This window comes from Equus quagga, chromosome 2 (genome assembly GCF_021613505.1).
Source record: "Equus quagga isolate Etosha38 chromosome 2, UCLA_HA_Equagga_1.0, whole genome shotgun sequence".
Lineage (NCBI taxonomy): Eukaryota > Metazoa > Chordata > Mammalia > Perissodactyla > Equidae > Equus > Equus quagga.
Window position 1 is genome coordinate 151,125,228 of NC_060268.1, and position 12,940 is coordinate 151,138,167.

Consider the following 12,940-nt stretch of genomic DNA (forward strand, 5'->3'; position numbering starts at 1 on the left):
TCCAATAAAGATGGGGCAAAGTTTAGCAAACTGAAAACAGAGCCAAATTTCACTTAAAGAACACAGGGTATGTAGTTATTGATAATGGTTGAAATCTAGTCAAATAAAACATATTGTTTTGAAGAAGAATGTAGCATGTGAAGAAGTACAATGTAGCATATATTTATTCAAAATATATAAATCAATACAGTGAGTAGTAACAACAAATAATGCTGACATTTAAAAAGTAGTACTGTCTTTACAGAGGAATCATAATTGATGAGAAGTGCACTAAAATTTGCATAAGCGATTAAAACCATAGATGGCACTATTATTGGCCAGAAATGCAGGCATGGACCCTGGAAGAAACTCTCAGACGTGTCTGTGAAGGTGAATATGTAAATATAGTCCATGTAAGTAAAAGTATTTGTCACTTGTTTCATGCTCCATGAGATGAGGTCACTCCCACCATGTTCACTTGACAACTGTTCCCTGGTGAAATGCTCTGGAAGAGGTAAACCAAATTCATGCTATAGGAAAAACATTGTTCTTCAACTCTTTCAGAAAATGACTCAAAACTGTTTTCATGATTTATGATTTGAAAGCAAACAGAGCTCAGGAAAAACTAGGATTAAATGACCTTTTATACACACATAGTATGCACAATCATGGGTATACACACACAACAAACACACTATACGCAACAACAGATACACAAAAACTCTTCTTCTTGCACATGAGGGCTGGTAGCCACTATGCATAACGAAAGATTTGGTCACCCAGGAAATGTTTCCAGGGACATGATTAGAAAGGAGAACAGCTTGTTAAGGTCAGAGTTACAGAGCACAGAATCACCTACCATTGGTTTTTCTCAACTCCTCCACAAGGCAACGGGCTTCCTCTTGAACTCGGTCCTCAATACTCCTCTTCCCCATCCCGAAATTTCGCAGAGTCATGAGGGAGAAGCGCCGGATCTCTTTCCACCTCTTTCCATTGCTGGAAATGATTCCTACCAGGAGGAGAAACGAAAGTCAGAAGGAGATCCTAGGCAAATGGGAGGAAGCTGACACTTGACAGCCTTACAGCTAGTCCAAGATTTGCTAAGGAGCTCTAAAAATTCCTGTTTTCCATCCTCCCCACCCCCATTATCAATGCTGAACATGCGCACGTGCACACCTACCATGTCCTTTATTAACTCTTTCAGTCACTGGGAAACGGCCTCTCCCGGAAAACTCCTCCCCCAGATCAATCAGGGCTTCCTTCACTGCTTCATATCCATGCAGCACCACAGTGGGCTTCATGCCAAAATACAGAGTAAACACAGGGCCATAGACTTTTGAAAGCTGGGAAAGGAGACGCAAATAATATCAAAAGAAGTCACTGCTTGATACTAAATTGTGCCTGATTCAGAATGATATTATCATTCTATTTTTATGGGGGTTTTTTCTGCCCCACACAGCCTAAACCATTTCTGAATTTAATACATGGATATGAGGTGATTTTTATAGCTGCCATTTATGAATGGCCTGTGGTGTGCCGGGCAATGGCCTAATTGGTACACAGATTACAATTAATCCTCATATCAGCACCTTCAGCAGGTTTATTTGCTCCACTTACAAATAACAAAACTGAGGTCAGAGATTTTCAATTCATTTACAACGTCCCACAGTTACTATAGAGAAGATCCAAAATTGAACCTTTTTTAATTTGACCTCTGATCCAATCCTCAATGCCCACCTTTGGACCAATAACCAGCTGACTATTTCAGGATCACCAGTAGAGCTCTTCCCATGGGAATTCTGATTCAGTAGTCCAATGATGAATACTAGAAATCTGTATTTTGAAAAATTATTCACATTATTTTAATGCCCAGCCCTGTTTGTAATCCACTTACTAACACAGAAAGAGAGTGAGAATCTCATAGGCAGTGCAAGGACAGGCAATATCTCATGGAGGAACTACTTCTTCCACCCTGAAGTATTCACAGGGTACAGACAGCAGCTTTGTGCAGAATGCAAATCAATGCTGTTATCACCAATTAGGCCTTGACTAATTACTTCTTTCTTTCATTCACCCATGCTGGTGCTGAACCCATAGCCATTTCCTTGACATCAAGTACAATTTGCTTCTTCAGAGAAGTTTAATTATCATGGCTATCTGAGCAAGGCACACAGCTTATGTAGTAGATGATTTGAGAAATGAAATATCTTAACTACAAAACACTTCCCTTACCACTTACCTTCAGCTGGAAACAGAAAATGGCTACAAAGGAAAGAAGAGAAACAACACTCCTGGCTTTTGCCACTTTATTATTTTGATTCTACCATACAAAAACCTAAATGTTTCTCTATTCACAAAACACATTATTTCACTCCACTATTTATGATAGTAATAGACCATAAAAGGCAAAAGAAATAAAATTTATAGGAAGTAATTTGCTTTACAATGACCTAGTTTAATTGCATGCCCCCAAGAATGTATTTTCTTTTTAAAATTGGCTTTAATTGGCAAAAATGGTGGGGTGAGCTGACCCGGGATTCTCTCCCCTCCAAAATACAACAAAAGATTGGAAGAACTGAATTTCAGAGAATAAACATAATGCCAGCTCGTTAGAGACCTACAATACCAAGAAGGCGGAGATCATAAACCTTGCAGACGGCCTCGGAGGCGCTCGAACGGTAGGAGAGAACATCGCTCCCTCCCCTAGAGTCTGCGATCGCTGCCGCGCAGGTCGGGAAGGAGCAGGGGAGGGGCCGCGCGACCGGGGGATCATCCAGGACTCCTGCCGCTGATTCAGTGGAGACCTGCTGACGGGGGGAAAGCTTCCGTCCGCGGGGACCCTATAAATCAAGGGCCTTGGGAGACCAGAGAACAGAACTGATCTGAACCCAGACTGGCGCCTGTGAGTTACAGCCCCTCCCCCCCAACAAAGCCAGTGGGCGCAGCCATCTTGCCCCAAGGCGGAGAGCTAACACACCGCTCTCGACCCCCATCTAGTGGCGACAGGCTGTAACTGCAACTGAATTCTACCACCATGAGAAAAAACCGCTCCTCTACCATCCAGCAATTTATAAGAGCCCCAGACCAGAAGGAAAACAATAAAAACACAGAATTAAGTCCTGAGGACTTGGAATTAGGTAAACTAAGTGATAATGAATTCAGAGCAGCTATAATCAAAAAACTCAATGAGGTAGAGAGAAAGATAGAGAAACAAGCCGAGTTCTGGAGTTACTTCACAAAAGAGATTGAAATCATAAAGAAGAATCAAACAGAATTACTTGAGATTAAAAACACAATGGACCAGATAAAACAGAATATGGATTCCCTGAATGCCCATGTAGACAACCTAGAGGAGCAAATCAGCATAATCGAGGACAGACAGGCTGAATGGCGCCAGACAGAGGAAGAAAGAGAACTAAGAATTTAAAAAAATGAGGAAAATCTCCGGGAGATAATGGATTCAATGAGGAGTAAGAACATAAGGATCACAGGAATTCCCGAGAATATGGAAAAGGAAAATGGAGCAGAAAGTGTGCTTAATGAAATTATTGAAGAGAATTTCCCAAATCTAGGGATCAACGGAGAAATGTGTGTAGAGGAGGGTTTTAGATCTCCTAGATTTGTCAATGTAAAAAGACCCACCGCGCGGCACATAATAGTAAAGTTGGCAAATAGGAATGATAAGGAAAGAATACTCAGGGAAGTAAGAAAAAAAAAGAGAATAACCTATAAAGGAGCCCCTATCAGACTGTGAACGGATTTCTCTACAGAAACCCTACAAGCTAGGAGAGAATGGAGTGATATATTCAAAGCTTTAAAGGATAAAAACCTTCAGCCAAGAATACTCTATCCAGCAAGAATTTCCTTCAGATATGAGGGAGAAATTAAATCTTTTCCACACAAACAAAAGTTAAGGGAATTTGTAACTAAAAGCCCTCCATTACAAGAAATCCTCAAGAAGGCTCTCATACTTGAAAAAAGAAAAAAGGGAGAAAGGGGACACAAGCCACAGACTAGGGAGACCGATGGATAGAACCAGAACAGGATAGCAAATAGTCAACTATAGCATTAGGGTAAAAATAAGGAAACTACCAAAACAAGGACGATCTTAGAACTCTAACTACAAATTAATAAGACGAGTTGGAATAAAAAATGAAAATAATTATTTAGGAGGGGAAGACCAAAGGGTCTAAATCAGTATTGGTCGAGTAAGTAAGAGACCACCAGAGAATACACTATATTATACATGAGATTCTAAATGCAAACTTCAAGGTAGACACTAAAATAAAGTACAGAACAGAGTCACAAATCATAGATAAGGAAAAATCTAAGAAACCCAGCATAAGAAATTGCAGTATTAAATGGGTAGTCTAAAGCACACAGGAAAAGAAACACAGGAAAACAAGATAATGAGCGACAGATTGACAGCATTAAGTCCACATGCATCAATAATCACTCTCAATGTGAACGGATTGAACTCTCCAATAAAAAGACACAGAGTGGCAAAATGGATTAAAGAACAAGATCCAACAATTTGTTGCCTCCAGGAAACACACCTCAGCCCCAAGGACAAACACAGACTCAGGGTGAAAGGGTGGAGGACAATACTTCAAGCAAATAGCAAGGAAAAAAAGGCAGGTGTTGCAATTCTCATATCAGACCAAGTGGATTTCAAAATAAGACAGGTAAAGAGAGACACAGAGGGACAATATATAATGATCAAAGGGACACTTCATCAAGAAGAAATAACGCTTATAAATATCTATGCACCCAACATAGGAGCACCAAGATTCATAAAGCAACTATTAACAGACCTAAAGGAAGATGTTAAAAACAACACAATAATAGTAGGGGACCTCAACACCCCACTCACATCAATGGACAGATCATCCAGACAGAAAATCAACAAGGAAATAGTGGAGCTGAATGAAAAACTAAAACAATTGGACTTAATAGACATATATAGATCACTCCACCCTGAAGGAGCTGAATACACATTCTTCTCAAGTGCACATGGAACATTCTCTAGGATAGACCATATGTTGGGAAACAAGGCAAGCCTCTACAAATTTAAAAAAATTGAAATAATAACAAGCATCTTCTCAGATCATAGTGCTATAAGGCTAGAAATTAATTACAAGAAAAAAGCTGAGAAAGGCACAAAGATGTGGAGACTAAACAACACACTACTGAACAAGCAATGGATCATTGAAGAAATTAAAGAAGAAATAAAAAAATACCTGGAAACAAATGAAAATGATAGCATGCCATACCAACTCATATGGGATACAGCAAAAGCTGTATTAAGAGTAAAATTCATTGCCATACAGGCACATCTTAACAAACAAGAAAAATCCCAAATAAGCAACCTTAAAGCATACCTAACTGAACTAGAGAAAAAAGAACAAATGAAGCCCAAAGTCAGCAGAAGGAGAGAAATAATAAAAATCAGAGCAGAAATAAATACTATTGAAACGAAAAAGGCAGTAGAAAGGATCAATGAGACAAAGAGCTGGTTTTTTGAGAAGATAAATAAAATTGACAAACCACTAGCCAGACTTACAAAGAAAAAAAGGGAGAAAGCTCAAATAAACAAAATCAGAAATGAACGAGGGGAAATAACAACAGACTCTGCAGAAATGCAACAGATTATAAGAGAATACTACAAAAAGCTATATGCCAACAGAATGGATAACCTAGAGGAAATGGATAAATTCCTGGACTCCTACAATCTCCCAAAGCTCACTCAAGAAGAGGCAGACAATTTGAACAGACCAATCACAAGGAAAGAGATTGAAACAGCAATCAAAAGCATCCCAAAGAATAAAACCCCAGGACCAGATGGCTTTCCTGGGGAATTCTACCAAACTTTCAGAGAGGATTTAATACCTATCCTTTTCAAGCTATTCCAAAAAATTAGGGAAGATGGAACACTTCCTAACACATTCTATGAGGCCAATATCATGCTGATACCAAAACCTGACAAGGACACCACGAAAAAAGAGAACTACAGGCCAATATCACTGATGAACATAGATGCAAAAATTCTAAACAAAATTTTGGCAACCAGAATTCAGCAATTCATCAAAAGAATCATACATCAGGATCAGGTGGGATTCATACCAGGGACACAGGGATGGTTCAACATCCGCAAATCAATCAACGTGATACACCACATCAACAAACTGAGGAATAAAAACCACATGATCATCTCAATAGATGCAGAGAAGGCATTTGACAAGATCCAACAGCCATTTATGATAAAAAACTCTGAACAAAATGGGCATAGAAGGAAACTACCTCAACATAATAAAGGCCATATACGACAAACCCATAGCCAACATCATACTCAATGGGCAAAAACTGAACCCCATCCCCCTGAAAACAGGAACAAGACAAGGATGCCCTCTATCACCACTCTTATTTAAAATAGTACTGGAGGTCCTGGCCAGAGCAATCAGGCAAGAAAAAGGAATAAAAGGAATCCAAATAGGGAAGGAAGAAGTGAAACTCTCACTGTTTGCAGACGACATGATCTTATATATAGAAAACCCCAAAGAATCCATTGGAAAACTGTTAGAAGTAATCAACAACTACAGCAAAGTTGCAGGGTATAAAATCAATTTGCATAAATCAGTAGCATTTCTATACTCCAGTAATGAACCAACAGAAAAAGAACTCAAGAATACAATACCATTCACAATCGCAACAAAAAGAATAAAATACCTTGGGGTAAATTTAACTAAGGAAGTGAAGGACTTATATAATGAAAATTACAAGGCCTTTCTGAGAGAATTGGATGACGACATAAGGAGATGGAAAGACATTCCATGTACATGGATTGGAAGAATAAACATAGTTAAAATGTCTATTCTACCTAAAGCAATCTACAGATTCAATGCCATCCCAATCAGAATCCCAATGACATTCTTTACAGAATTAGAACAAAGAATCCTAAAATTCATATGGGGCAACAAAAGACCCTGAATTGCTAAAGCAATCCTGAGAAAAAAGAACAGAGCTGGAGGCATCACAATCCCTGACTTCAAAACATACTACAAAGCTACAGTAATCAAAACAGCATGGTACTGGTACAAAAACAGGTGCACAGATCAATGGAACAGAATTGAAAGCCCAGAAATAAAACCACACATCTATGGACAGCTTATCTTTGACAAAGGAGCTAAGGGCATACAATGGAGAAAAGAAAGTCTTTTCAACAAATGGTGCTGGGAAAACTGGAAAGCCACATGTAAAAGAATGAAAATTGACCATTCTTTTTCACCATTCACCAAAATAAACTCAAAATGGATCAAAGACCTAAAGGTGAGACCTGAAACCATAAGGCTTCTGGAAGAAAACGTAGGCAGTACACTCTTTGACATCAGTATTAAAAGGATCTTTTTGGACACCATGCCTTCTCAGAGAAGGGAAACAATAGAAAGAATAAACAAATGGGACTTCATCAGATTAAAGAGCTTCTTCAAGCAAGTGAAAACAGGATTGAAACAAAAAAACAACCCACTAACTGGGAAAAAAATATTTGCAAGTCATATATCTGACAAAGGCTTAATATCCTTAATATATAAAGAACTCTCACAACTCAACCACAAAACATCAAACAACCCAATCAAAAAATGGGCTGGAGACATGAACAGACATTTCTCCAAAGAAGATATACTGATGGCCAATAGGCACATGAAAAGATGCTCATCATCGCTGATCATCAGGGAAATGCAAATCAAAAATCAAAACTACACTAAGATATCACCTTACACCCGTTAGAATGACAAAAATATCTAAAACTAATAGCAACAAATGTTGGAGAGGTTGTGGAGAAAAAGGAACCCTCATACACTGCTGGTGGGAATGCAAACTGGTGCAGCCACTATGGAAAACAGTATGGAGATTCCTCAAAAAACTAAAAATAGAACTACCATACGATCCAGCCATCCCACTACTGGGTATTTATCCAAAGAGCCTGAAGTCAGCAATCCCAAAAGTCCTGTGCACCCCAATGTTTATTGCAGCACTGTTTACAATAGCCAAGACGTGGAAGCAACCTAAGTGCCCATCAACAGACGAATGGATAAAGAAGATGTGGTACATATATACAATGGAATACCACTCAGCTGCAAAACAGAACAAAATCATTCCATTTGCAATAACATGGATGGACCTTGAGAGAATTATGTTAAGTGAAATAAGCCAGCGAGAGAAAGATAATCTGTGTATGACTCCACTCATATGAGGAATTTAAAACTATGGACCAACAGTTTATTGGATACCAGGGGAAAGGTGGGGTGGGGGGTGGGCACAAAGGGTGAAGTGGTGCACCTACAACATGACTGACAAACATTAATGTACAATTGAAATTTCACAAGATTGTAACCTATCAATAACTCAATAAAAAAAATGAAAAAAAATTGGCTTTAATTTACTTACCCTTTGCAAGCCACTTGAGGAACATAAAACATACTTACATTACTTAAGGATTTGCTGATGTTCTTAACATCTAACTGTAGGATATTTCCAATAATAGGGAGAGGAGTGGGGCCAGGTGGGAGCTTCCCTTTCCTGGAGCTCTCTTTCCAGAGTAAAAGGAGAAGCAAACAGGAGAGACAGAGCCCCAGAACCACAACCAGATCCATTCTCTCTTCCTACTCAGACAATTGTGATCCTGAAATCCAAAGTTTTTATAATACCCCATGTTAATTCGACTTGTGACTCTTTTGCCTACAAATCGATGTCAGCTAGATCAGCTCCAATCTCTTCTCAGTGGACTTTGGCCTATTGATAAAGGTAAAAATAGAATAATCTTTGACCATGTCCTCCTTTTTTTCCAATGCTCCACCATGGAGATTCTGGCTTAATTGGTTATGAATGGGGCCCAGGTATTGGTAATTATGTTAAGAATACACCAGAGATGATTTCAATATGCAGCCAGGATTAAGAAATACTGAACTAAATTATTTGATCCAAAAATTGCTCAACATTCTAGATTCTCAGATTGATGACCTGTTGGGAATTTATGACTTTGTATTGTATTGCAGTATATTCTGTGGCTTTTATAAAAAAAAAGGGGGGGGATAATCTTTAATGCTTCATCAAAAACTACTATACTAAAATGCATAAAGACATTTGGACCAATGAAGAAATGGATATGATGGTAGTCCCATATATTAGTACATATAGCCTAGATGTGTAGGAGGCCTGCACATATAGCCTAGATATGTAGGTTTGTGTAAGTACTGTAGATGAGGGGGACATTTTCCTCTGTGCTTCCAGGTTCTCTTGCCTGGTCTAAGACTTAAACTGACATGAGACAGATTAAAATGAGAAAAACAAAGAAAAGTTTAATAACATGCATAGATGGAAGAAACCAAGTACTTGCCAAAATGGCCAAAGCCCTCAACTTAAATACCACTCTCAGCTAAACATGAAAAAAGATGTTGGAGCTGGGGAGAGTTAGGGATTTCAAAGGGAAGGAAGGCAATTCACAGATAGGTGAAAAGGAGCAAACATTTGGAAAACAAGTCTTTGTTTAGCAACACAGAAACAGAATAACAGAGGGTAGCACAACAAACAGGCTTTTCTAAGTTCCTCCCTATCTGCCACTTAGTTCATGTTATGCTAAGGTGATAGCTTGCTTCCTGAGACAGGTTTTTTTAATCTGAATTTTTTTAGGCAATTGAGGGGGAGGTAACAAGAAAAACTTTCTGAGTCTTTTATTTCTTAAAAATAATCAGCCTAGGGGCCAGCTCCATGGCCTAGTGGTCTAAGTTCATGTGCTCTGCTTCAGGGGCCCAGGGTTTCGCCAGTTCAGATCCTGGGCACGAACACGGCACCACTTGTCAGGCCATGCTAAGGCAGTGTCCCACATAGCACAATCAGAAGGACCTACAACTAGAATATAATAGAATATAGTTGTATATTCTAGTTCTGAGGGGCTTTGGGGAGAAGAAGAAGAAAAAAAACAAGATTGGCAATAGATTTTAGCTCAGGTGCCAATCTTTAAAAAAAATCAGCCTAAAATAATCTTCATGTTAATGAGAGACATTTTGGGGTGGCAAATTTTGTTCCCCTTCAGTACACTCCATGATATTTGCACAATAACGAAATCACCTCACAAAACATTTCTCAGAACATATTCCAGTCAGTAAGTGACATGTGACTGTACTATAATTCAATAGTTCAGGATTTACCATAATCAGTAACTTCAAAGTAAATATTGAGTTAATAATTGCAGCACCTGTTTATTAATACGATAGTTAAGGTTGTTTGGTTTTGTAACCTTGGGACTTGAGTGAACCCAGGTATCAGTGAATCTGTTATCCAGGACAGAGAAGTAGTAATTTGGTGAGTGGCTCAAAGCCTTGAACTCTGAAAGAAATGCACTAACTTATGGGATGAAATAAGCTCCATGGCTCTCTTTAGAGCAATAATTTTATTACTGAAGAGATTGTGTCTCTGTCCTTCCCTTTCTTCGGGAAAGGCTCTTGCCTGGCCCTTTCTCTTTCCATAGATGAAAGAGCTGTAGATATTTTTGAGGTATAAGTCATTTCAGAGATCCACTAGATTAATCCCTACTTTATTTTTACAAATGAGGAATTGGTGACTCACTGAGGTCAAATGTCTCCAACACATTAGTAAAAGATCTTGAGTTAGAATCCTGGTTTCCATTTCCAAGGTCAGTAACCTTTCACATTGAAGATATTTCCGATCACTGCCCAGATGGATGGCAGGAGGGTATCAGCATGAAGCCCTCCCTAGTCACAGAGTAATATATTTCAAGTAAAATGAATATTTTTATTTAGTATCTAGCTTTTTTCAGCTATTATGTCTCTGATATCATATTATGATATTATTGTTTGTTTTGTTAAAAAAGATAAATTTGTCCTAAAGCACTATGAGGGAAGAAAGAAAGTATGGGATAAATTCTGAATGTGAAAAAGAAAGTTTTCTTGAACTTTTAGTCTACTCTCGAGAAGGAGATTATAAAAGATTTTTCTTTATTTTTGGGTAAGTCTACCTAAAAGACAAAAATTCTGTTTTGTACAAATAATCTCCTATGTTCCAAAAGGCTGAAATCTCTCTATTAAGAGAACTTAAGGGTTTTTTTTTTTAACTATTTGACTTTGTGTGTTTGCCTTTAACATCTTCTATTGTAACTTTCGTTAAATGGAAAACTAAGAATTGTTTCACAGTGAGCATTGTTTCCTATCTGATCAAGTGTTTTAAAACCTTTTGATATTTTTGACAAACTTCCCCAAAATTCAAACTTTGAGAATTTCCAATGGTGCCCTTGTACCTCTTGAATAATTCATTCTCTCTTTAAAGGGGGAGATAGTGAGCTAATTAGGCTTATTTGGTATGTTAAATTACATGGAAGTCATTATCAAATAATTGATGACAAACCTTCTTAGGTTATATTGTATGGGTGAATGTCATTAATATGTGTTTTAAAAAGTTATATAACATTCCTAAAATTCTGATCTGTTCTGGTTGTCAGCCATAATTCTAGCTGTTATTTTTAAGTGTTGTATATCACAGAAATAGCCAAGTTTCTTTGTCAATTGCCATTTTTGAGTCTTTTGTCACTTACAGACTGTTGTTGTTTTACTCTGATGATTTTGCAGATGTTTTCAACTTCAGAGAGATTCATGAAAAGGACTCTGACACTTGCTCTACAATGCAGGTTTCTGATAAACTTTCATATTATAACACAGAGCTGGGTAATAAATTACACAACTGTAGCAGAGAAACTGATGGCCTCATAACTGCAAACAGAAGATTAAGATCAAGAATTGATTACATGGGGCTGAAAGAACTGATAAGGATGATTATAGTTTTATGGCTGCTCATTTGAAATATTGATGATTTTTAATGTTTTGTTTTTCCATATATAAGGAAATTGTTTTCTCTTTTCTCTTAAGCTAACCATGATGTACAACCATCAGGTAAAATTATACCTTTGTAAGCAGAATTGAAACATTTATTTTTTTCTCCTTACCTGATTCCTCCACAATTTGGAAACTCTTGATGAGTGAGTATTCTTACTTTCATGGCAATATAGTTATTTGCATAAGTTCAAAAAGAATCTGGTCTCCTTACAGTAGGACACAATTGGAAACATTGGTTGTAATATCAAGACTTTGACTGCAATGTCTGATTTGAGAGAAACATGCATAGACTCAGATATAACCAGAGAGCTTTGAGGAATAAAGATTGACAGAATGGAATAAAGCCACTTGGAAATATTGGCCTGGTACCTTGCTTACAGGTTTCCCAGCAACCTTACCAGGTGAGTAAAGAAGGTCACTTCCCTGGCAGGTACAAAAACCTCAGGATATTTTGTGGAAACTCAAGAGAAGAGAGAAATTCACCCAAATCTACAGATATTGTGATGGAATCTGAAGGCAAGTCCTTCCCCTGGCCTGGTGTTTTGAGAGGCCTTTAAAGTTGAACCTGAGATTCCTTATGAAAAGATCCAGCAAGGCAGGTTTAAAAGAGCCGATGTGATCAATTGCTATTCTTGCTGTACTTATGTAAATATGTAAATTCTGTAAATAACTGGGCCAAGTTTATTGAACCTAGACTTATTTTGCAAACCAGTGAGTTTTAATTTGGCTATCTTTGGTAAAAATGAGGGTGATTTTAGAGAGAAAAATTATGGTTCAGTAAAAACTATAGTAAATATTCATGGATATTAGATTCTAGTTCCGTTAATTGTCTTCAAGGTTTTTGTTTTCTATCTGTAAAATGGACTGGATCTGGAATTATTCTAGTCTCCTGAAATATCTGGCTAAAAATGTCTAAATTAACATTTTCAATTTTTCCCATGATTTTCATTTGGAATCACTGTGAACTGAAACCACCCTTTTTCCTGAAGCCCTCTAAACTGAAGCTGGTCAACTTGATATAAACTTATGAAAGATTCATATCTGTTGCTGTGTAAGCC

The 12,940-nt window shown here is 37.8% G+C and overlaps 1 protein-coding gene across 3 annotated transcripts in view; it reads right to left on the bottom strand.

Annotated features, from left to right (window-relative positions):
- Positions 1–12,940, bottom strand: part of LOC124236086 (cytochrome P450 2C19-like) — a 78,528-nt gene that overhangs the window by 33,497 nt on the left and 32,091 nt on the right. The window contains exons 1-3 of one of the 3 annotated variants that reach the window (XM_046654758.1): positions 8,463–8,667; positions 1,160–1,322; positions 839–988 (exon numbers count right to left, since the gene is read on the bottom strand). In XM_046654758.1, the coding sequence (XP_046510714.1) occupies positions 839–988; positions 1,160–1,322; positions 8,463–8,630 (481 nt within the window). In that variant the 5' untranslated portion in view covers positions 8,631–8,667. Of the gene's footprint in view, positions 1–838; positions 989–1,159; positions 1,323–8,462; positions 8,672–12,940 lie in introns of those variants that run through there. The other 2 variants (XM_046654760.1, XM_046654759.1) reach the window with 2 other exon arrangements.